The sequence below is a fragment of the Patiria miniata genome, unplaced genomic scaffold (assembly GCF_015706575.1).
Source record: "Patiria miniata isolate m_02_andy unplaced genomic scaffold, ASM1570657v1 HiC_scaffold_18, whole genome shotgun sequence".
Lineage (NCBI taxonomy): Eukaryota > Metazoa > Echinodermata > Asteroidea > Valvatida > Asterinidae > Patiria > Patiria miniata.
Window position 1 is genome coordinate 14,882,579 of NW_024037056.1, and position 25,708 is coordinate 14,908,286.

The 25,708-nt window shown below is 39.7% G+C and overlaps 3 protein-coding genes across 6 annotated transcripts in view; 1 reads left to right on the forward strand and 2 right to left on the reverse strand.

Moving 5' to 3' along the window:
- Window positions 1–6,289, reverse strand: part of LOC119724822 (ceramide glucosyltransferase-like) — a 28,402-nt gene extending 22,113 nt beyond the window's left edge. Inside the window, exons 1-3 of the mRNA XM_038196061.1 lie at window positions 6,214–6,289; window positions 5,724–5,855; window positions 2,589–2,743 (exon numbers count right to left, since the gene is read on the reverse strand). Coding sequence (XP_038051989.1) covers window positions 2,589–2,644 — 56 coding nt within the window. The 5' untranslated portion in view covers window positions 2,645–2,743; window positions 5,724–5,855; window positions 6,214–6,289. The remainder of the gene's footprint in view (window positions 1–2,588; window positions 2,744–5,723; window positions 5,856–6,213) is intronic.
- LOC119725171 lies at window positions 4,112–10,656 on the forward strand. Its single transcript, XM_038196532.1, has 4 exons — window positions 4,112–4,598; window positions 5,369–5,384; window positions 6,939–9,352; window positions 9,889–10,656. Exons 1-4 carry the CDS (start codon window positions 4,311–4,313, stop codon window positions 10,237–10,239), a joined length of 3,069 nt encoding a protein of 1,022 aa, XP_038052460.1. The 5' UTR covers window positions 4,112–4,310; the 3' UTR covers window positions 10,240–10,656.
- Window positions 10,418–25,080, reverse strand: LOC119724820. 4 transcript variants are annotated; one of them, XM_038196052.1, is made up of 7 exons: window positions 24,168–25,080; window positions 19,045–19,117; window positions 15,722–16,770; window positions 14,263–15,144; window positions 13,678–13,836; window positions 13,249–13,425; window positions 10,418–12,757 (listed from the first exon to the last, which is right to left on the reverse strand). In XM_038196052.1, exons 3-7 carry the CDS (start codon window positions 16,748–16,750, stop codon window positions 11,786–11,788), a joined length of 3,219 nt encoding a protein of 1,072 aa, XP_038051980.1. In that variant the 5' UTR covers window positions 16,751–16,770; window positions 19,045–19,117; window positions 24,168–25,080; the 3' UTR covers window positions 10,418–11,785. The 4 variants fall into 4 exon arrangements, with proteins under 4 accessions (XP_038051980.1, XP_038051981.1, XP_038051979.1 ...); XM_038196053.1 differs by lacking the exon at window positions 19,045–19,117; XM_038196051.1 differs by lacking the exon at window positions 24,168–25,080 and having other exon boundaries at window positions 19,045–19,361.
- Between the last annotated feature and the right edge of the window lie 628 nt (window positions 25,081–25,708).

Sequence of the window (25,708 nt, forward strand, 5' to 3'; positions counted from 1 at the left end):
AATTAACAAATATCCCAGAAACACGATAAAGCACTAAACAGTTTTTTTTTAGAAAGCAGGCCTATTGGTTGGACTTTATTATCTTTTCCGCGAACCGTGTCATTGCAGTGATAAACGAACACCAAATTGAACCTTTCGGCTTTAATGTTATGGTTTTACAGAACCTTTCTGTTTTCTGATTTCTGAGAAGATTAAACATCGTTCGTCGTTTACTCTAAATAAGGCTTTTCATTTTTGATTTATGTTTGTCTTTATTTACGTTATGTGTATTATCATTTTTACTATATCCGATCTCCCGTCTTCTTGTAAATCACTTGATTAAACTCCCAAACTCCCCGTCGAGTTTTCTACAATATAACGACCCTAATTGATGCCGGCAAATGACGGACGGCGACAGTTTTTAAATTAATTAGAAGCAAGAGGCCGACAGACTTGAATTTCGATTCAATATTTGGAACCCGAAGTCTGAAAGGACAAGGAGGTGGCTTTGGAACATGTACTTTCTCTTTGATAATTAAAAACTGAAGTCACACTCATGAAAACTAATGCTTCAAGAATGTGCAGGCTACAATCAAGTTTATTTTTCACTGGACTGTGTTCGCGGAAGATTTAGGTACAGGCGTAAGATTCTGGTCGTCCATATTTCATGGAAACATCATCATGCACTTGCAGATTATTTTCTTAAGCCAGGAACGTCTCTAATTAATGACACTTCGGCCAGTCTGGATGGTAATAAATAATTTCGGAGATGAGAATGAGAATTACGGAGTGAGAATTACGAGAAAGACGGAAAAGCACAGCGGCATGCCCAGATTACTGATCGGAAACTTCACTCGCCATGGGGCTGATTTAATGCGGCATCCAGTCAATTTATCCGCCCGAGTTCGGCTTAAGTCCACCGCCGGCTGTCGCGTTCGCTTCAGCACTCAGGGCAAGATTCAATCGCGAGGTATCGCCGCAGATGGATCTAGCCCTAGATCTAATTGAATCCCGGACGATTGAGTGAGGAATACATCCCTGAGAAATGAACTCTTCTAATGTCATGACGGTTCAGTAATGTCATCTACATTCTTCTGATGCCCAAGGATTAACTTCTCATTTGGTGTGATGTTTCCGTTCACACTTAAAACAAAATTTTAAAATAAGTATTTGTTCGTTTTTGTCATAGATATTTTTACTTGGAGAGTAAGATGTCGGGGCTTAAAGGAAATAGGATCAGATGCCTTTTGTGCATTTCTTAGAAGCAACAACGTTACCGGGTAGGCCTACATGTACATGTAAATGCAATTATTCGATTCTACGTGCCTTTAAATTATCTTTTCATCACACCGTGGGATGCTTCAATTTGTTTCACTTCCGAGTCATGTTTTACAGTTCAAGAAACTTTCTGCGGAGTTCATGACCAAAATTCGATTTTTATGATATTCCTTACAATTTATGTACCCGGTCATTACTCCTTGATATTGATGCGCAATGACCGCATTCTTGCGTTGCGGGTTTTTATGAAGTTCTGACTGTCATACTACTCCAAAAGTCTCCAAGCGGGCCCGACATCAATGTTGCATGACAGGTGCGCTTGACTTCACTCCTATCCATTCCCCACATGTTGTTCTTAGAATGATGATGCGGACGTGTTGTCATGCCGACTCGGTGTGGTGACAAGCTCGACAATCAAAATATTCCGAGAGGAGAAACGGTTTATAGATAAAAACCACGACTGCGTCTCAAGGTACTTGGATTTATGAATTTACTTTTTATGTTTATCCATTGAAAAAAAGAGTATTACACCTTATTTGCATTGTTTATTTTTTAAGAGCTGAAATAATAGCAGGGGAACGGGTTGAATTAAAATTAAAATTTTATGTAAATAACCCAGACAAAAAATCAGCGTTCAAAATTATTCTTCTTTTTTGTGCATTTCTGTCAGTTAGTCCGTCGTGATATCTGTTATTTGTTTCACTTTACACAAAGACAATAGATATCTAAACTTAACAATATAATTTTCATCCAGCAATTCAGATATTATACAGTGAATTCAGAGAATTTTTGTTTTAAATCAAGTGACAGAGTCAAGTGAAGCGTTTACGGCTGAACTGCGGAGCTCTCATATAGGGATGACAGGTTGCAGGAAGTGCACGGCGCATGTTTTCTTATTAACGAGAGGACCTTGAGATTCTCGTGATCGGCGCAGTTCCGGGAAGGGTTCCGGTACTCAATTTAATGGTTAAAGCCCTAAAGTGTATGGTTATGAAGAACACGACTGTTGCATGTTTACAGGGGAAAAAATTCAAAGAAAAACAACGGACTTGAACGAAAGTTTTAATTATACAGTTACAATAAGACAGATATTTAAAAGTGTTTGTGAGAAACAAACTGATTAAGAATACTTACAGAAGGCTTATGCTTTGGTCCATCAACAAATCAAAAAAGGGTCTGCAAATAGGCCACCCCTCCCGTGAAGTAGGCGTATTATCCACGGGTGAATGGGGCGCGCGCTGTAACAATCGAATCCATGTTGCAGTATAAACGGACGTACATAAATATTTTTATATCTTTATTTCAGATTTATGTAATTTTTCTAAACTTACCTCAAAAATGTGCTTTGTTTTTTGTGTGCTGGAACCTGAAAATGGGGCGCCCTCATTCGCTGACAATGTGTCCAACTCTGACGGTCGCCATTTTACAGATGAGCTAACGTAAACAGTGAAGACATACAGCCTCCCTCTCATGCTCCACATTCCATCTTCAAGGAAAGATAATTAAGGAACTGTTGAGGATCACTATAGAAAAATATAATTATTAAGTTAGATGAAGATTTGGTTCTGATGAGAACCAGTGAACGCTCACCGTCTTCGGAGAATGAATCTTATTTACCAAGAAATGTACTCTTCAATAGAGCATGAAATTGATTTGGACAGTCCTTTTCCGTTCCTGACGTCTTAAGTGGATGGTGTGAAGTGACACACGTCTTAATGCATCTCCCAAGTGGTTTCTGGGTTGAGATCTTAAAATGCGGAGGAGATAACTCCGTGCGAAACACAGTCTCGCACAATGCAAACATGCGCCCATTACAAATATCATTCCCCAGTGTCCCTAATTAAATGTCCATTAGAAGTTTGCTCTTAAAACACAAAGTATGAGCCTTTCCTAGAAAACCAATTCGATGATCGGTGATGATGAATGATTAATAACTATAAAACACAACTCGCTATCTCTAAATGGACCTTGAATAAGAATGCTCAACTGAAACACTGTGCTGGAGCAATTTGACACAATTTATACCAAAATACCGTGAAGGGCCAGGGCCGCTTCAAGGGGGGGGGGGGGCATGACCCCCTACCCTACATAGCATACATGTTGGCCACTGTAAGAAATGTAATTTAGCAGGAAAGGTTTAGGATAAGAGATTAATGTGTGACAAGATCAATGTCCGGCATAGTCTTGAGAGTAATGAAGCGAGGGAGGATTGTGGCAGATGTCAGCGGTCTTGTTGAGTTCATTTATCAACGAACGTTCCATGCTCAAATTAAGTAGTTGGCAATTTTTTAATTTACTTTAAGGAAAACTAAATGCGCTATGCAACTGTTGAATTTCTAGCAGATTTTAAAATTGAGACAACATTCTCTCTACACCAACAAAAAAGACCACACCATGGGGTGCGTTTTGGCGATCATAACCAAAAACTGTTGTTTCTCTTTGGATACTTATTTTAGGGATTTGAGTATAACATTACCATGCGTTATTCTTGCCCAATTAATATTTGGGAAGAAATCCGCCGACAAAAAAACAACTGAATCAATTCTTGGTTATGACTGTTTATGACCACCAAAACGCATCCCTGTATCAACCAAATAAAAATCACTGAACTGTTACTTCTGAAATTGATAATTTCTGTGGAGGTCATTTTTACTAAATGTTTGACGTCTTTCTTGTGTTAGACATCTCGCAAAGCCAGACAAACCTCATTAAATGTATACTCTCATTTGTATTATTCAATAATTCGTTTATCACTGTGCATAGATATTCATCAGTGCACCGAATCATAACACAGAGTCACTGAACGGGTCTGGGATGACTTGACAGTAGTACGTGCGCGCAGCAGAGTGGGTCGCGTCATGATTCAACGAGCGAGATGTTGTCATGAGCTAGCAGCCAAGTCGACAGTGCTATAAAAAGCAGCGTCATCGCAACGACCGAAGCATATTGCTCCCGAACCCCATGAGGAAAACATCTCGAGCCAATTTGCACTGCGAGGTAATTGAGTTTAGTTTCCTGCATCGGCCAATCTACAGTCAGCTGAAGAAGCCAAGATGCATTCTCGCATCTCAAGGATGCTGGTGTTGCTGGGCGTGGCTGGTACGTTACTGGGTGGGGCTTTAGCGCAGGAGGACGTAGAGGAGCGTCTTTGGGATGCAGGTAAGGTTTGTCTTATCCGCGGTCAAATTGATGATGCGAGTTACTTCTTCAAGATAGATGTTAAATTTTCTTTTAATATCTGCCTAAAAATGAAATTTGGAAATGACAGTAATTGCATAGGCTGTTTCAGAATAAGCCATATTTTAAAGTCATTGTATCATGAATATGAAGACCTATATGCTGTTATATAATTGGCCCGTTTCTCCTCAAGGAACATCACATCTTATAATGATAAAACATAAGACCACGATTTATTGCTCTTTGGTTTTGAGATCAAATTCCTAAACTGATGTGGAGCCAGAGATGAAATTAAATTAAAACAGAGAAGGATATAGCGCTCGATTGTTGCATCTTTCCAGGGTAATAATAATAGCGTGACTAGATTATCTTAACCAAACGCCATCTGTATTATTTACTGTGCCGTCAATGGATAAATAGCAATTTATTTTGCAGAAAATCTGGCGCTAAGATGAGCAAATTAAACGAAATGAAATGAAAGAGAAACGAGTGAATAACTGGATAAAAATGTTTATGCTACAGTCTTATAGACGTGGCACACACGGTGTATGTGTGTGGATTGTTTGATGTTTTCTCATCTTGCCATTTCATGCTACACAGGCCTGGTTAATGTCAATACTGCTATTGAAGAGACGTTTTTACACCACAAGTGTAATCAAGAAGTCAGCACTCCTTTTCAGCACCAATTTCTTTTTAGCACTTTCTAACATCACATCCAGACTTCACCTTTGAGGTGCTGAATTTTGCACGTTAAGTGCACGACATTGCTTAGCACTCATTATTTAGCACTTTTGTTTTCAGAGTGCATGAACAGGAAAATTGATACTTTATTTTTAGGAAAAATCTCTGTAAGTCCTCAACAAAAACGGAGTGTGTGTAAACTCTAATTCTGTTCTTTTCAGTCACATCACAATCACGATTTAACTTATTTAAGAGACCAGAGTGTGGTGGTAACACATTTTCAAAATGGCCGGACAAAGGTTCAAACCAAAGCTGTTTAATTTGACTGCTTTGGAAGGAAAAACAAGACACGAAATTCAGGCACTGCTTATTGGTTTTATTTTTTAGAAAGGGGCAATTTCGTAAAATACAATTCTCTGTGTACGTCCGACCACGTGATGTATAAGGTGGTGGAATCTTAGTTCGGTCTGTAATTGTTTTGTACTCATTAGATGTCACATTAGTCGTTATTAGTGATGTATCACATTCGCTTTTTCAACAACAGCTCATTAATTAAAGTGGGTGACATGTACGTCCGAATTTACGGAATTGCCCTAAGAGAAACTTACATGATATGAAGGAATTTCTCCATGCTCTAAGCATCAGCGCTGAGTAAAGCACATACAGCGACCGTCGTCTCTCAACGCTGGCTCCGTATAGGATTTAATGCAGTTATATTTCATCGTGGAACGTGTTCATTGCTAGAACGAACAATAACAAAGGAACGGTATTACAGTCATGCCAAGATTTTGGTCAATACAAACATTTTAGTTCAAGGTACTTAATGCGTTATTTGGCCTATGTGCTATCAAAAATGCGTGAACACTTGCGATTTATATGATCGGGGCACATGTGTATCCATCACGTACACGATCAAAATAATCATATCTCATATGTTGCCGTTTCTCATCTGTTTATTGATCGAGAATTTCGCATCTAAGATGCCGACTGCATTCATGCTTCTACTCCGTGTAACTGGCACGTACATCTATTAATCTTTTCATCGTCTCGAAATCCGACTTACATCTGCGGGGCGGGTGCAATCAATATCTTTCTTACCAACTTGTGGCCGACTCCAATCGGTGAAAATAGCTGGTAGGCAAATTATTCCGCTCCACATCAAGTACGGATTAAAATCTGAAAAAGATGGGCCAGTCCAGTGGTAAAAGTTATGGCTCCTCGTCAGAATGGCGGATATATGAGTTAAATATATATAGTACTGCTCCACGCCCTTTTCGTCTTCCTAAACTTGTTTCACTTCATACAAGATTCAAATTTAGTGGTATGGTTGAACACCATCTATTTTGACTTGATTTTCCTAGTGGTGGTGGTGGTGGTGTTGTTGTTGTTGTTTTTTTTTTTTGGGGGGGGGGGTGGGGGGGAGACTTTTGAGACGCTTGATGGCACCAAACACTCCCTTCCCTTTCTAATTTTTGCGTCATTTTAAACAAGCGCACATTAGCTTAATCAATCAATCAATCAATCAAGTCGAGGCCATATGGCAGCTCGAGCCCGTCTCGAGCCCGTCCAGATGTCCCGGTCCAGCATGCAGGAGCGCAGCGCCTTGGCGGTGTTCAAGCTGGTGTCCTGTTTCAGCATGGAACGGGATGAGCTTAAACTTGACGCAAATAATTTCAAAGGGCTGGTTTGCTGCCACCAAAAGTCTCAAAATTAAAAGTCTCCCATTGACATTATTTTTGTTCTGTTTTTATTCGGCAAAACGCAAGACAATAACGGGCTAGGTTTTTTTTTTAGTGACGTCACCCTTTTGTTCTCTTCAACAGATAATTTCACGAACGCATTGAACTGCGACGTGTATGAGCAGAAAGTCGGTAGCTGTAGCGTGGAACGCCTGTGCGCATGCGACGAACTCTGTGAGAGGTTCGGTGATTGTTGCCGTGACAATTTCCTTGATCACGTGATCGAAGATGACGCTAATCCACCGCAGAGCACGATGGGAAACGACTCTTCCTCCACATTCCTCCACGTTTACAACGAACCTACCTACCAGGTTTGCGTCGGATTACCGTCTTCTTTGACAAATCCCAAGTTTTTCAAGATATCTTTCATTGACGACGATGAGTATGACTTACCGCAAGGATACTTGATGGTTGGTAAGTGTCCGCCATCTTGGAACGACGCAGACGTTCGACATCTCTGCGAAGCACCGGAAGACGAGTCTGACCTTCTGCTTCTACTTCCTGTTGTGTCATCTGACGACGCAATGACGTCATTTCGTAACATTTACTGTGCTATTTGCCATGGAGTTCCGTTGGCAACGGTGACGAGTTGGAGAATCGAATTCACAGTGCCCCTTGATCCGTCTTTTAGAAACGCAAATTATATAGGCCTAGATGAAATTGTAAACATTCTGAATTCCTCAAAAATCTTTAATGAAAGTAACATCCGGTTCAAACATAAATTACACACACTACGAAGTTGTGTTCCAAATTTAATTGACGATTGTCCTTCTGATTATGATGACGAACGAGTCATTAGAGCTTGCAGATCGTACTTGACGCCTGTAGTTCATCCAGTCAGCAACGTTGCTTACAGAAACTGGCACTGCGCGTTTTGCAACAACGCCACTCACCCAACAATTTGCCAAATGGAAAGATTTAGCATGACTCCGCAGGGTATTGGCGGCCCCGGCCCACTGACTGCGCTCGTGGACTTCAAAGGAAACAGACTGTCATTAGGAAGCACTGGTATTGAAAATACTTGCGGGAAGGACGAGTTTCTGGATCCGTTTACCTTGCGCTGCCGTGCATTATTTTGTCCGCAAGGGTTTGCGCTTGTGAATGGCGTCTGTCTGGGGCAGAATCCACCTGCTGATGTGACTGGTATCATCCAAAGTGAATGTATCGAACCTGGGTACGTAGATATGGAGGTAGATATGTGTCTTGGTGGGAATTCATCCCTTGATCCATGTGAGTTATGGCGGGATTGTCTCAGTTTGCCATATCCACCTGTCGTGTCAGGTGAATGGTGTAGGACGCAGGGACTAGTTTCTGAAGAACGAAGCTGTACGCGCCGGGAGCGCGTTCATCTAACTGTTAATTCAACAGTACAAGAACTTGACGACATACTGAGTGGAGATACAGAAAGACCATACCAGATGTGTCCCTTTATGGCCTCCGTAACGAAAGTTGTCTTGAAAAAGGGGTGTATTCCGTCATCAAGAACAACATGTAAAGTCTATCAGACTGGAAATGTGAGTGGTGTTTACTTGACATCTTGGAACAAATCTAAGGCGCTGTATCTTCTGGATCTTAACACCATCAATTCGTTGCAGGAATCTCTCTACCAGATAAGTTACACTCTAAGAAATGACAGTGTCTCCAACATCACTCACATAGTAACCATGTGCGGAGATCCTGTCGATTTTAACTGCCCTCTGGTTAAAGTAAACTCTACGATGTTGTCTCAACTTCTGAATGATACCGAGGAGCCTTTGACAGATACCAACCACGCCATCTTAGATACAGGTGGAGCTTTGGTGTGCCGCCATCTTGTTTTCACCCCTCCTGTCCCAGCACTGCAAGTCAATTTTGTAGTCACAACAACTGGCTTTCTCATATCCATGTTGGCACTTGTTGCAAGTTTCGTCACCTATGTTGAGTTTCCAAGTCTTCGTAACCTGCCAGGACAGTGTGTCATGTCGCTGATTGTAGCTGTCTTTTCGACTCAGTTGTTACTTTTGATGACAGATGACGATATGGCTAGATCAGTCAGTGAGGCCGCTTGTACTACACTCGCGATTCTAGTCCACTACGTGTGCTTGTCCACATTTAGCTGGACCAACGCGTTGGCGTTCTACCTCTCTCGAACACTAGGGCCAGGGGCCAAGCCGGCTGCAGCAAGCCAACTCCGTCACTCGTTCTTGTACTTTAGTCTCTTCGGGTGGGGAGGACCTCTTATTATTGTCTTCATTTGTGTCATTCTTCACCTCGTCTCTATGGAAACCATCTACGGAGTGTCTGAAGCTAATGGAGGCATACGATCTTGCAGCATCACCGACACAATCGTGGAGATAGTTGGGTTTGTGGTTCCAATCTGCGTCTCTCTCGTAGCTAATGCTGTACTCTTCGTGAAGATACTGATGGGCTTCACTTTCCGAAGGGCGCCCTCTGCCAATGTGTGTTCCAAAGAGGGGCGTTCCAGTCGCAAACGGAGGGATGCCTTCATTTCTGTAAAGGTAGGAATACAAACAGTATCATAAATATTATTCACCCGTTCTCACTTATAAATATCTTTGTTACCAATTACTACATCTTCATATGTGCCTCCGCGCGCCAGCCAATCGGAGGCAACTTTAGAAATTGTGACGTCATTTAGATCAGAAATGCAGACTAAGCTGTCGATTGGTCAATTTGGCTGCCAATGCCATGTTTTTGTAATATAAAAACGGGTTACGGAAGACCCGATAGAAGGCGCCCGCTGAATGGTCGGAATCTTGAGGTCAAGACACAGTCTTGTTTTGCATAATCGCCGAATCTGCTAGAATCATTTACCCTTGCTGTGCAAGGGAATATGGACTAAATTTCGGCCAGTATCAATAAATCATAAACTATGAATTGGATATCAGTTATATTATTTGTTTTTACTAAATAGTAATAATTGATAATTATTAATCATTTCCTTATCATCAATAACGCACCAAGAGCCGACAACAATGACAAGTAAACAACGCCGACATCCACATATTAATAGACTCATGGTGGTTGATTTCAGATTGGATTTCTTCTGGCATTTACCTGGATCTTCGGCTTCTTGGCGACTGCATTCGAAAGCATCGTCTTACTCTACATCTTCTGCATTATGACGTCACTTCAAGGCGTCTACATCTTCCTGGCCTTTACCTTCACTCAACAAGTGAGGGCGCTGTGGAGGGAGAAGTTGGGACTAAGACGCCAAGACTCGAAACCCAAGAAAACAACGCAGAGAAAATACTTCAAGAATCCGAGGAAGGTAACGTCGCCAACCACAGACAAGAAGGGTTTGTGTCGTCAACATTCGCCGTCAGAGCACCAGACTGCAGATACTGCACACACTGGCAGCGCTAAGGATGTAGATATAGTCTAGTTTCCAAGCTTCTAACTGAGACGGTCTCCCTGTGAACAATCACATCTTTAACCACGTGTCTTTTTCAACGATTTCCTATGGATTGATGCAGTGACTGAATCTGCATGTAACCAAAACTTTTAAATACAGCTCCAATATAAACTCACTGCTTGTAAATAAAGCCATGAGAATTAAAGAGAAGCTTTCATATAATTATTATTCTCACTAATTTACACAATATTTATTGACAATTCTTGAGGATCTGCAGTGTTGATTCGTTAAACTGCCTCATAATAAAAGCTATAATTATTAGTACTATTATTTCATTTTTTAAATGTACATGTTCATGTAAATAGAGCATAATTAATTAATTATACATATTTATATACAGAAAGTAATTGAGCTGAAGTGCTATACATCCGTTTCTATTCTTTTTTCCATTCTCAAAAAATCGTGCATTTCTTGTACAGAAGATAATAGAAGTTTAAAAACACCCTGTGAATTTTGCATATTTTCTGACATGTCTGGACTGAAAAAAAAAAAAATCAAAACACATGTACATGTTTGTACATCATGCTTCAATATTTCATACAAACATGTACATGTGCATGCACATTATGTATAATGTGTGCTGTTGAAATTATTATTCATAACTGCACTGTCTCAAAAGCGGATGCGCACAGGTCCCGCTGGCTTCAGAACTGAATGGACGCTCGTATTTCAAAAGTTTAAATAAATTAATTGGTTACTTAAAATCGTCGGCCGATTTTTTTTTCGTTCGATGTCTCATTGAAAAGCTCGTAACTTGTGTAATGCTAGAAAATTATCAATTCAATTTGAAAATCTATTTTTCACGGTGCCACATCCAAAAAGCATGTGTATATATACCAGCTTTAAACTGTTTTATATTAAAGTGCTTTCAAAGAAGAAGTGTTAAATTGGTGAAAAAATGCGATTTCAGATTATAAGTTGTCGTACTGTTAAAATACTATCGTTGAAATTATATAATAATGTGTATTCGCGTTAAGCAAACTTTACAGTAGCATAATCTCATATTGACAAAGGTTGATGCAGTTTTTAACGTCTAGGTCTACCGGACTGTTTTCTAATTTGATACATTATCATGCTCTGGATGCCTACTTATGTGGTTAACTTTTTTCTCTTCAAACTTTAATAGGCAAATAATCAGAATGTATACACCACGTAGCAAAAAAAACCAACTGTACAATGAATTACGCCCTACGTTTCTGACAAAAGTCAGGAATAAAATAACATAATTAGTGTTAAAAGAAACCCACAATTTGCTGTTTGATAAAATGTTTTTGTATTGCGAATGAAATCTTACCCTGCCGCGTTAATGTCAAAATTACAAGACATATTAGCTGACTGATATCGAATGCTTTCTTTTCAAAGACTGTTTGTCAATCGTTTTTGAATTTGTCAAATTTAGTAAGTTTGTATTCTTTAAAATGAACTTGCCTTGACGTGCAAATAATTATATTGTGCTCTGTGTAAACCGAAATTCGCCTAATCCACCTTACTTTTGTTGATTTCGTTGCTTACTTTTCTATTGAACGTAACCTCTGGGCAACTGCGACGACGATGATGAAGGTGGTATAACCTGCGCGTTCTGGTAAATCGAAAATATATTTTCCTCTAGCTGTCCACTCTGATCTTTAATTAAGCAGTCTGCATAAGCAAAGATTTCCTCATCATTTTCTTCAGGCTCTCTGCGTGAAGCACGGTTCCCGGTAGATGAAGGCCGCGCCTGGGCGATTCTTTCAGGCTGGGCTCGGGCTCGGGCTGGCGGATTGGTGGAGCGGAGAGTGTGAATCCGACTTTCTTCCTCGTCATTTTCTTCAGGCTCTCTGCATGAAGCACGGTTCCCGGTAGGTGAAGGCCGCGCCTGATCGATTCTTTCAGGCTGGGCTCGGGCTGGCGGATTGGTGGAGCGGAGAGTGTGAATCCGACTTTCTTCCTCGTCATTTTCTTCAGGCCCTCTACGTGAAACACGGTTCCCGGTCGGTGAAGGCCGTGCCTGAGCGATTCTTTCTCGCTCCTTTTTCGGCATTAACACCTCGTAAAGTGACTCTTGTTGTGCGTTACAAATCGGTCGCGGGAGTGAAGAATCTTCGCCTGAACATTGTACGGGAAATTTCGGCTCAGGAGATTTCCTGGATTGACTTCCCCTGGCTTGGGTAATCTCTGATCCAGTCACTCCCAGATTCCACTCCTTCATTTCCCTACGGACAATCTCTGCCGCTCCGGGCAGACCACACTCACTGAGCTTAGAGTAGAGTTCTCCAAGTGTTGCCTTGGGATTTTGGGCTACCGATCGAGAAAAGATGGCATTTAAGACAGCTGTGGAGGGGCATGACCATCTGTCGAGTGTGCATCCTTGTGTCTTGCCGAAGGAGGAGTCGGCAAGAAGCTTCCATCGTCTTTCTCTCTCCAGGTAGTCTCTCAGAAGATGGAAGCCGGATGTGGACATGGGATTCGGGGAATCGTGTGCAGTTTCAATGCGCAGGCCGCCATCGTGCTGTAGAAAAGTAAAACGATATGTATGAGTAATTGAATAGTAGGTGGATTTTGGTTATGGATTTTAATTAGGGATTTTGATCATGCCCAAAAAGGTAAGCTAATCCAGTATTTGGCACAATGGCCTTGCTCTAGAGGTCTGTTCTATTATGTCATTATGTCATCTTCCGTATGGTACGCTTTGTTCAGATAATCTAGTTAAAGTCAATTGTATCTCCGATGCGTGTCATTGATGGTTAGGCCTATATCGTACGTTAGATGTTATTAGTCTTTTTAAAATAATGCTCTCCTATCGTTGCTTTTTAATGTCATTGCTAATGTCCATTATTTTGTAAAGTATGTATGAGAATTAGCAAGGACAGTATTTTCGGATCCAAACACAAACCGATTTATCTTCCATGCGTAAATATTATCTTAGAGCCAATATGACTAGTGCCACGTGACTTTGATGATTTCTTTGACAGCGTTGCTATGGTGATGACGTGGTCTTACTATGTCAACGACGGCTCTGACGATCGTGGCTCGATTGAAGTGCGCTCTTTGTCTGATGACGAAGTCACACAGCAAAGGATGAAGCCCGCCCTCACTGTCTTGGCTCTGTAACCTCAGGTTGAAGGTCACAGATTCATCCACTGGGGGGTCTAGATGGAAGATCTCGTAAGGGATGATCTGTGATTAAAAAAAGAGAGGTTTAATTGGGGTTTAAAAATGAAAAAGGTTCACGTAATTTTCTACTTTTTCTGTTGAAAATGGTTGACTCTCAATCGATTCGTAACAATTAAGATAAATTAATTCAGTAGCTTGTGATGTTTTTTCTCAATTTCACCTTTTTTATTCAGCTTTTTAAAAAAAATTGGCTACGGCCTGCGTCTTTTGCCATTGATAAAGCGCTGAGATTAGCCGTAGTCTCTTGAGTCTTACCTTCTCTTTGGGGTCCGATGTCCAGGAGTCATTCAGTCCTTGGATATCAACCGACACATCCAAGTCTGGTTGCCGGGAACCATACCCTTCGCTGGTACGCAGGTGAAGTCTACACGTTGTGTCAATGACTTTGCTGTGTCTCTCATCCTCTTTTACTCGCTGCAGATTATGAGAAATAAAGAACAGTCAGCTCCAACATTTCTTAACTGATTTGTGCTATCATTGAATTTTGTAGTATTTTTTTATACGATTTTTTTTTTTGGGGGGGGGGTCGATCCTAAGCATGAATTTCTAGATCGGTTTGGATTTTTCCATTGGCGTTTTAAGAGACAGTGTTGTTAAGTGTGAACATATTCAGAATTGGTTTCCTACAAGAAACAACCAGTCCACAATTTCATGGCGCCGCCGCATCACAAGGACTTGTTGATGAAAGGAGAAAAAAACCAGTTTGCAAGAAGAGATACTTTACTGACGAAAAGGAAGCTTTTAATTCCAAAGATTAACTCGTACATGTGCCTACTAAAAAAATTCTGCCCTACAGCTTTATGTCTATAGCGATCTGAGGTCAGTGTTCCTAAGACTCACCGTTTCTTGTGATGCATCCCAGATACGAACTCTGAGTTGCAGATGACCGGACATCGTCGTTTTATCACTTGGAAGGAAGACACCGACTCTGAGTGGTAGCCACCCGTGTGATTCATCACTGCCTCCCGATGCACCGCGAAGCTCCTTGGGTCGTGCAGACACGCCAAATAGAGTGAAGTGATCAACAACCATCGTGCACAACCTTTCTTTGAAGACAACGAGAGAGTCCTGACAACTCTCTGATGAGATTTCCTTCCAAGGTGTTCCGGATGAGTCCTGCTGGATCCCCTTCAACTCCCATGCTGAAGGGTCTTCAAGGTGTACAGGGAAGGTGAGGACGACAGGCGTCTTGAACTTGAGCCCGGAGAGTCCGCAGTGGACGAGTGGGCTGGCAAAGCCTTCTTCTCCGATGGGTGAGAACTCCAAGCTACGCTGGACGTAGATGTACACCATCTCAACATCTTCAAGTGCACCGGGAGGGACGTCTAATGTAACGCCGTGATATCGGAGCTGCAGACGGCCACCTTTTTTGTCTAAGAGTCCAGCTGTGAAGTCGACGCTGGTGAATATCAACTTGGTTGAGTTGTTTTTCTCAGAGTTATTGATGAGTTTCCTGGCTTCATCCACGAGGAGCTGGATTTCAGGGAGTTCCTTGGGGAGTTTCTCGGCTGGTTGAGGTGGAATCTTGATGATATCCTTGGATGGTTGTTTTGGGCCTTGGGACATGAGTGAGGAACGTGCACGTGGAGTAGGTTTCGGGGGTTTGGGTTTAGGTTTAGGTTTGGGATTGTTAGGTCCGGGCTGAGGGGTTGAGATGGTTCCGGTTGGGACATAGCGGGCATCTTGATCGTCTGACGTGCAGTCATGCTGGATGACAATAACCTGCAGAGTAATAATAACAAAACAAAACAATTATAAAAACAAATATTTATTTAATCAGTATACAATTCTATCTGTTGTCAGTTTCAGTCAAACTTTTGTTTAACGTGGTAATGCAATTTATAAAATACGGAATACTAACAATTCTATAACCACAAAAGTATTTTAATTGTGAAAACATATAATTTGTGAAAATATGAATTGATTTTCGTAAATTAATTCTCTTTGGTGAATATTCCGTGAAAACTAACATGCCAATAAACGCATTGATGATGTATCAATTCGTTGGTCGTTGTATCGATGTTATGAGGAAATCTCATGTATGATTTAATAATATATATGTTTAAATGGGCTGTACGACTGTGCTATACATTCGTGACTTTTTGTTTTTAAATCGAATTATTGGTAATACCGAGCAATACTATTTTCACGAGGGTGCACTGGGGTTGGGGAGGGGTGGGGGGGGGGGTTAAAACCTGCAAAAACGCCGCCGCAGAATCACCGTAACCGCAGAATCATGCTGTATTGAACACATGGCTGGTATTTTAGTCCTTAGTGAAAAACTTCAATATTAACTGACCGGTGAGCTATTTTTCTTTTCGATTTTGGGTCTTGGTTTCACTGGTAGTGCGTTCAAACAGTTGACTCTTTCGTCATCACAAGATGACTGTAAAGAGAGCTTGCCAACGTCACAACTATCTGTGCATAGGTCATCATCATCGTCATCATTGGGATCAGCAATTGGAATCTTAGTATTTGCAGCAATAAGTACATCCTCATACATGTCGTTACTGATGACGACGACATCATCATGTTCAATGTTCTCAGCAATCTGTGCGTACATCTCTCCCACATCATCATCATCACAGTAGACAGCTCCTCCCATCTCGTCTCCTTGTGTAGTTTCTAATCTGGAGTGGATCTTATGACCGAACGATGCTTGTCTTGCTGGTAGCTTCTTGGTGAAACGGGGGCTGTAACAATTCGGTAACGAGGCTGTTGTTCGCAGAGCTGATTTCGTGGGTAGTGGAATCGCAGCATAGGAAGGCCTACCATGGGTCCCTGCAGGTGTGTGGAGTGGAGAGGCTCGACACTGTGTCTCTTCGTATGATGATCTATTACATTGGTAGACGTGATCTGATGATTCCTGTGCATCAGCCGGGCATTCATAGATGTGTTCTGATGAATGAAGACCCTCTTCTCCGGCAAATCTTAAAGTACTTCCAGAGTCAATTTTCTTTTTCACATTCGCCTTGGTCTTTCTGCCCCTATCTGATGGCACTTTGACAGCGGGACTTATGGCTTTGTTCAGTACAGTCGATTCATATGCAGTGTAGTCATTGGAGTTCCTTGGAGGGGCTGGTGGCGTGGATTTATGTTTGTCCTTTTTGCCGCGAAATATACTCCGAATTCCCGTTTTCTTGCTTCCTTTGGTATTTTCTTGCGGAAGTTGTTTCAACTGATGTTCTCCTGTGTCTGGTCTATTGTCCTCCTTTCCACTTGAAACATGTTGCCAATCTTTGAGTGCAGGTTTCCCAGGCCCAGAGTCGGTGTAGGAAAAGGGTGAGCTCCTGGAGTTCATAGAGACGAACACGGTACGCGATCCCATGTGGAAATCTTGCAAATCATCTAGGAAGCAAAAAAAAGACGAGACAAATATTTTCTTTCAGGAACATTTTTTCTTAGCATCCGGTAGCCAAGAAGAGAAAACGGTTCTTTCAAAGTTGGTTCTTGGAAGTTAATATAAAGAAGAAAAAAACAGGGTTAGGAAAAAACACATTAACTGGGAAACTGCAGGTGAATCGGATGCTTCGTTGCTGGACCGCCATGCAACGAAATTTGTTTTAATGCAACCCTTGAAAATCCACCTTTGTGTTCCCTTTAACCTTTTTTTCGATTCTTGTTTTGCCATTTTAAGGGTATTTTAGTGCCTTTTTGGTGTTTATAGTAATGCGAGTTTCCATATATTTATGAGCTAAACTGTGATGTCATTCCGGGCAAAAACCTCAATGTTACAGCTATTTCAGCACCAAAAAGTTGCTAAACTTTGAACATTCTCCTGTTATAATTTTTTTCTTCGATGATACATTCATGGCAAAAAGTTTTCATTGAGCAAATTTGGGATAACAAGTTGAACAGAAAACCCCTAAACTGAACAGTGTCTTCCTGGAATGACATCTCAGCAAAAGCGCCCTCAGTTGTCCGGGAAAGCATTTTATTTTCATACATTTAAGAGTTGCACCAAAAGTGATCCTAGGAAAAATTCATTGCATGGACCCTTCAACCTAGATATTCTGAGCCTTTGTGAGCAATCTCTGTAAAAGTTCGTTCAGAAGTTTTGTTCATGAATCATCAAAGTTGAAAACACCTTTCTTTATATTTCACTTTCGCAACGTGGAAAAACCCAGATTCCAAGGCAAAAAAATATTATGGACCAATTCCTGAAGGAAGTAACAACAATGTGTCATACATAGAGGGTTGTCGTGAGTATTATGGAGTGGGGAAAATATTTTCAATTCGAACAAAGAAAAAATGAGACGGCCTTGACAAAAGTTCAGGGTTCGTCTGGAGAAAAATAGCAGTCGGGGTGGCGCACCGTGTACTAGGCTGGCACGGCCTGGTACCGCTAGCTATGGGCTTTATTCACGACTCGGCCATATTGAATTGCAAGTCAGGTAAAATATTAATTTCTTGAACTTGCGAAGAGAAATGAAAGCAACATAATTTATAATAAATTCCAGTCTGCTTAATGCATAATTTAACATTTGTAATTAAACATTCCCTAATTTTTAAAGCTATATTAAAAAAAATGACAATAAAATAAGGCTGCATTGTGCCTGCATAAATAGTCTGGCGCCATCCCATTCAACAGTTAACAATTAATGAAATACAATCAGGGAACTCGACAAAAATGGCCAATTCGCGAATAAGGCCCATAGTTTGAGAAAATTGCCGATACGTGTGTGCGATTTCAACATTGAGGGTTTTTTGTATTTAAAAAACCCCGTTCCTTTGCTATCGAGGCCAAGTTCTGCGAGGCCTTTGAGGTGAAAATCGTTGTGTTAAGTCCGTGCACTATAGTCACAATCAATGTTTTTACTATAGGCCTACTTTATTGGGAAGTATAACATGTATAGATAACATGCATTTGCAGTTCCGTGAAATCCCACCATAAATCACCTAAAATACCACACCTTCAACCTCATTTCCACAGTTTTCTATACATTAACCAAAAAAGTATCTTAAAGCATGTATGTAATTTGTCCCGGTTTTGATTTCCTTATTTATTATTCAAGACCTGACAAACTGAATAACTTTGCTTCCATCCAATACAATCAGCTGTGATTTACCGTACCCAAACAATTAGTGTAAATGTTACAGCAACAAAATGCCAAAAAAAAAAAAATGATGAACCACCCCCCCCCCGCCACGCCACGCCCAGTGGCTCCAAAATCTGGGTACGCCAGGATCAGTACACACTACAAACAAATCTGTGTTGCATGTTTTATACAGGGTTAGTCAAAAGAAAGTAACCGAGTTAGAAAACAATATTTTAAAATATATGGCTCGTTCCATTTAATAAAAATAACAATGGAATAAAGTACATGTCATTGACTAGTAACTGTGACAATTTCACGTAATTCTCATGTTAGTAATTAGGTGTTGGGCTTCAGCCCAAAACCTATTGTTTTTGTAAGATTTCTTAGTGGTGTTATTCTTCAAGTCACATTTTCTTCTCCAGAACTGTTTAGAAAATGGGAACATATATGAACTTCTTCCCGCGTCAAGTTCCTGAAAGCTATATCTGCCCTGCCAAAGTATGCACTTGTTTATATTATGACTGGATATAAACATCATCTTGTTAATTAACAAGAGTTATTTCATTCTTTATGATGTACTTACCAATAAATTAAATGAAGACTTCCCACAAGCACCGAAGCACACGTCTACACTATACTCGCACCTTAGCAGTCTGCTGCATTTAATAAAAACTCGATTGTCATTGTTAGACCCAAAACTTCAAAGTTTATCCTTAAGTTTTCAAAGTTTGTTTTTTTCGACTTTACTTCCTGCTTGCGCAATGGCTGTGCAATGGTCTTTTGAATTCTTTGGCTTTCCCAGTTTTAGTCAAAGTTCTATTTTTAGTTTATTTGGTCATTGGACTCGTTGCGCCCCACTTATTTTTTTCAGCTCACATTATAGGACAATTGATCGTGACGTCACAAGTTCACAACCCTGAGGCCTGCCTACACGAGCAGTGGACCGAAAATTGTGCAGACTCGTAGTTCCAGTACAGCATTTCTGTTTATGTAACTTGCTGTAGGTTTTAATGATAAAGTAAGGACCTGGTGATTCGAAATGTTTTCAAGGAATTTATGAGTGAAACTTTTTTATCGCAACTAAAACATTTCGCAGGTTAATAACAACATGCATTGCATATAGTTATAGGCATGAACACAAAATCCAAAAATGCGTTTGTATAGTGTTTGATTGTGTGTTTGTTTACTTGTCTGCGTCTACCTATAGTGCATTGTTACAATGTGTGTTATTGTCACATGATGAATTGACGCATGCGGGGTTGTGATCGTCGTCTCAGGATGGAATTAAATTGACTAGATATCAGTCAAAATTGCACCCAGCTACCCCAAGCCTCGACTCCATGGGCGCGTGCGCGTTCCTGTTGAGATCGCGCAAGGCATGATGGGAAACAACATGGCGCAGCAAGATCTCGTACCCATTGGAACGAGGTTGAGCTGACCCTATAGTGGTTGGGTGCAATCTGTGCACAAGACTGTGACGCCCTCGCACACACGCGGCGGCCATTTTGAGGCTCCCTCAAAGCTCTCTCAATGCACAGCGCACGGTTCCGTATATAAAAAGCACAGAATTACCATAGTTTAAGAAGCAATTTTGGATCATCAAACAAATTTTGTTTAGGGCCCATGACAATTTATTTGGGAACATAATTTTGTGCCACCTTCTGCTATGTATGAAAACAACTTGACATCCCTTTTGGTCAATCGTATTGAAAAGTGCACTTCTTTAAACGTTAAATATTGTCCATGCTTTTCCGGACAAATGAGGGCGCTGTTGCCGTGATGTCATTTCAGGAAGACACGGTTCAGTTAATAAAAATATTAATAATAATAATAATTAATTAAAATTTATACTGTGCAGTCTACATAAAAAAATGATCAAACGCGTGCCTGTGAACCCAAAATGTGCTCATTGAAAACATTTGTGGGAAAAGTTTCCTCACATTGGCTTAATTACTGTCATGTACTTACACAACAACGAATCACCAAAAAAAAAACCCAAACAAACAAACAAATCTATAACAGCAAAGTATTAAAAATTCTGGGAATTTTTGGTGCAGAAATAACTGTGACATTGAGGGTGCTTACCACCAAAACGCTGTAAATTACTGCGCGCGAGCTCATTAGTATGTTGTGATCCCACGGGCAATTTTGAATAACTTAAAAGTCCTTACGGCCTATAACTGGGATTGATTGTAGAAATATTAATATAAATCAAGCATTTGTTACAAACTGTTTGTAACCGTTTTTCTTTGCTCTTGTTTTTGTCTGTATTGTTCAAGCCTTGCATTGTTCTGCTTATGACAGTAACCTAGGCTTGGTGTTTCGATCTTTGTTTCAAGTAACTAAAGTAGTTTGGGGTGAAATACGAAGATAACATAGAGTGTACATCTAAGATGTGAACAATTGGACGCTATCATGATTTTCATTTTAAACAAATGCAATGTCTTGTAATAAAATGAAGTTCGCTGTTTGTTTAATTCATCGTACAAGGTAAACTTGTCACTGCTTCTAGAAGTAAATAAACTATTCTTAGGCTTACATACAGCGTCTCTCAAATAAAGTATACCAATTTTTATATTTATTATTAGAAATGCATACTATTTCAGAAAGAGGCTACTACAAAGAAAAAGTCCAGGAAGTCCTCTATCCAATCATATTCAGTTTATTGTGTCATTGTCATGGATGAATGAGCAAACAAGGCCTCCATGAAAGAGGTCAAAATCAGCACTGTGACAAGTTAATATTCACCACGAAAAAGTGATAATAGGGACAATGATTATAGGTGCTTCATTGCAGGAATGAACTCAATCTTTCGATTCAGGACATTTCTTACAATTTACACTTTTAAAATGGGTATAGGCCTACTTTATTTTGAGACAGCCTGTATAATAACATGTGTGGTCACCGACTACTTTAATATGGAAGCACAATCGACTACGGTACTTTATGAAAGCACAATTTAACAGGTAAATTGATTCAGTTAGTTAAATGATAATCTCGGATCTCGCCAAAGTGCGCTCAGTCAAGCTTCTTAATTAAAGCCTGCATTAATTGATCTCAGAAATGATGGGGGTTTCCTGTTAGTTTGTATTTTTCCATAAAGATCTTATCACGACATTGAATCATCAGTATATCCTGTCATGATGAGTAATGGTGATTGCTGTGTTGCATTTTATCGCTTTCGTAATCAGGAATTCCCCAGTTTATTTCGACAAATAGTTCGTGGAAAAACGGCATTCACCAAAAGAACGTCACAATGTTTGGACTTGGGCTGTCGTCATGGAAGCAAAACAAACTATTTTTTTCATTGAGAATCGTGTAGTGGACTGCTTTTGTGGTCCCTTGATTACAAATCGATTTTTATGCGCTTTTCTCTCTCAACATTTGCAATTAGAGGCAACACTTTAAAGTCCTTGACTTCCGGCAAACTGGACATTACATTTCGAGTTCGTTAATTGTCAAGGTATTCTGTTCTTTTAGTCAAGTAACTCACCTTGAATACATCATATTGTCTCTGAGATTTCAGCACCGTACACGTCACTGACATTTCAGAAACATTCCAATTATTTTATAAGTCAAGAAAGGTCATAATTTCTTTGAAACAGAGAGTAGTTTACCAACACTATTTCGCAACAGTTCGACAGGAGCTATGGACCGCCATCGTTTGTGCCAAGCCCATCTATGTATATAAGCCCTTCTCCTATTGGCAGGCGCTGATATGATTTTCACATTGCTAGCCAATCATACTTATCGTTTCACAATTACATTTTTGCTACTTTACTACGTCCTTTGAGATTTTAACTTAATTTACATTAAACTAAGAACTATCAGTTAATGATAGAAATTTTTAATAATAAACAAAACGCATCGGACGCATCAAATTGGTTATTAACGTAAATTCTGTAATTTCCATAATTCTAATATTTTAACAGGCCGATAGATCTATGAAACTATCATCTTCAGAAAAAAGGTAATATTTATACAATTTAATATTTTGGCGGTGATCAAATGATAGGCCTACAGAATATCTGCTTGCATTTAATTTCATTCCATTATTGCATTTGCCTTCTCATTTATGAAATTAACTTCAGCTAAAAATTAAATAGAATAAGTTTGAACAAAACAAACAGAACTTAGACAATAACAAAGTGCAATAAGTTGCAATCTGAGGATAAGTATAAAATACTCTATTGTGTGTAAAGTCTTTGAAACTAAATAATGTATAAATATGCCACGTCACGCCACTCACATGACCTTTCCCATGATGACCTCAACATACACGTGACCAGGTTCGAGGCTCTCATTGGTTACAATTTCGATAATTATAATGGAACGGAATTTGAAATGAGTAAGTGTCTTTTCAACAATCAAATCTCGTTTTTTTTTATTGCTTAGTCTTAGATATCAATTAAGAAGTTATGTAAGTATCATCTTTTTGTTTTCAATTGTTATTTGTGAACATTTTACGTTCACGCACCCTAGTTTTTTCGTCAAGCGTTCACGCACCATTCTAATTTTGTTAGTTTGTTTTTGTATTTTGGTAATTTAAATGATTATTCAAGGAACACAAGATAAAATTGTTTCAAATTACCAGTGGTTCATTATCGAACTCGAATCTGGTCCAAAATTTTACAACGCCGAAAAGACATTCCTGTGAAAGTTTCTCCAGTGTTTTGTAATGGCATCGCTTCATATGCCATCCAGTAACCTCCAATACATGTCTCTATTGCCGATTCGTTTTTCTGGTTTAAAGAAGGCTATATTTTATGCTTCAATGTATTGATATGTTACGTCTTCTGTCAACCAAGATATTTTGGATGTTTCGCCATTCCCGATCACCGAGTGACGCAAGTTTTTACCAGCGTGAATTCAGACAAGTCCACGGGGCAACTCGGCGGTTTGTACGGCCTAGCATGTACCACGCGGCACGGTCCAGTATGTTGTAAGGGTCAATAATGTCGTTAATTGAATAAATATGGAGTTCTTTGTAGAAGAGATAATTGTGGCTGTGCTTTCTCTTTGAACTGATGCTATTAATTTATAAATCAAAATTCGATCTTATATGTTTTGTGATCGACGGTATTAAAAATAATTTGACAACAGATAATATTAATTTCATTTTATTCAAACAATATCGGGTCAAAAAAAAATTCATAAAATATGGTCACATAATTCTTTCTTCCAATGAAAATGGCTTCGATGGCAAAAGTAAGTTTTTATTTCTAAAGCATAAACACGATTATTTATCCGGTTCGTTCTGGTTTTACATTCAGTTTCATTTTTATGAATAAATTACTGATTTATTGGTTTCATTTTCCTACTGCCATTGTTTTTGTTTTCAGCCCGTCTGCATGCGTCATGTTTTCAGGAAACAAAAACCGAAATCTGGGTGTTTACTTCCCGCCTATCTTCCCGAGAAGTAAATTATATGATTAATTCTTGATTGATAATTTAAATATTTCCTGATTTTTAAATATATCTCATTCTTCCCAAGATTGTTTTTTGATCGAAAATCACCAGTTGTAGCATTTAATGTCTTCATATAGTTAATCTTTTGAAATTATGAATGCGGCTGGTTTTTGGTCTCAGATTCATGAGACTCAAAAATAAAACTTCAATCCCAGGAGTACGAAACAACAGTATAGGATATTGCTAACTCCGAGGTTTAGCAGTTGAAACACATTCACAATATTGGACATAACCTACCTGTAATTTGTTGCCGTAGGGCGAATGGTCAGCCTATATACCAAGGTGTGTCTCCATGAAACGTCTTTGCATCCATGCCTTTCAACTGGACAGCAAGATGAATTCAATGCAGAATCCACAAATCTTAAGAAGACCACCATGATGAGAATGCTGATTCGCTCCTGGCTGAAAGAGCACTCCAAAAAAGTCCGGCTATAGCATGGTCTTATGGAAATTATAAACCTCTCCATCACTGTTGCATGGTTCATTCTTTAATTTGAATTCATTTAGTAGAGCACTGGCGGAAAGATAAATGGGTCCCAGGTTCAGCTCCTGTTTTATCAGCTCAAATAACGAGTAAATTTGAACAGCATTAGCTATTTTCACAAAGAGACAACTTGGTGTAGTGGCAACTGGCTACAAGCATGTGCAGTACAGATGGCGAAAGGCAAATCTTTGTGTATCAATTAAAGAAAACATTGTGTAGAATAAGACCAATAAACCCGAATCGTTGCTAGTCCTTCGTCCAAACTTATCATCAGCATCAGAGGAGCTCTGAAGTAATCCTTCAAATCCCATTGTAACATCAGCCACTTCTAGGAGGCTTCCTCTGCGGTCTAAGATAAAACTCCATAGAAAGCAATGGGTTCAGTTGGAAGGAATCCCAAACCTGCCGAAGTCTGCACATTCTTGCCTTCGTCTTATTCTTTGAGTCAGGTATTTTGAACGGATTAATGAGACATTCTCAATCCATTTTTGTAGAAATGAAGGCAGCGCTGTTTGATTTGTTTGGCGATGACTGCGAGTTGAACGTGTTCTGGATTCACATCAGACGCAAGGCTGTTCATCACAGATCGAAGCGGGTTGAGTTCCTCTTATAAACAGCTTTCTGTTCAAAACTCACGCCGCGCCTCATCACGTCAGACTGTAAGAGGCGTCTTAGAGATGAAACATCTTAGAGATGAAATTTCAAGACATTCACCTTTGATCAAAATGATATATCAATAACCTTATTCTCGTTATAGCTCCATGCAGCCTGTGTTATCTATCAGGTTTTTTTCTTTTCCTGAAAACCAGGATGCAAAATTCTATATTTATTAAAGCTCTTCCTTTTACTGTCCCAATATGAAAAGACCATATTTGGTTTACATTAATATTCATTAGGCGTATACGTCAATATCGGTTATTCCAACTTGAATGATAACAGTGGGACACAAAACGGTACTTCACCTCATTATACTTGAATGGATAAGAATAGGATTACAGAGGTATCTCAATCACAGTCCCAACTTATCTTTAACAAAAACAATTCAGATGGCTGTAACTGATAAGAAAAAAATTCTTTCAAACTTCACCGACCACACTTGTTCTTTCACAATTTTTACAATACTATTTGGTTTACATTTTAGGCTCATGTCAAGTTCCTTTATTCCAACTTGAATGACATCAGTGGGACACATAACGGTACCCCACCTCAGAATTCCTAGAACTTGAATGGATAATAAACAATGTTAAAAATATATTTTTTTTACAATAAAGACGTATTTTTACAGAAAAAATGA

Coding starts and splice junctions, on each gene's coding strand:
- LOC119724820 (XM_038196053.1), bottom strand. CDS start 16,750: ATGGGATCGCGTACCGTGTTCGTCTCTATGAACTCCAGGAGCTCACCC. Junction 15,145..15,721: donor AAAAGAAAAATAGCTCACCG/GTCAGTTAATAT, acceptor ATTACTCTGCAG/GTTATTGTCATCCAGCATGA. Junction 12,758..13,248: donor TCAGAGCCGTCGTTGACATA/GTAAGACCACGT, acceptor ACTTTTCTACAG/CACGATGGCGGCCTGCGCAT.
- LOC119725171 (XM_038196532.1), top strand. CDS start 4,311: ATGCATTCTCGCATCTCAAGGATGCTGGTGTTGCTGGGCGTGGCTGGT. Junction 9,353..9,888: donor ATGCCTTCATTTCTGTAAAG/GTAGGAATACAA, acceptor GGTTGATTTCAG/ATTGGATTTCTTCTGGCATT.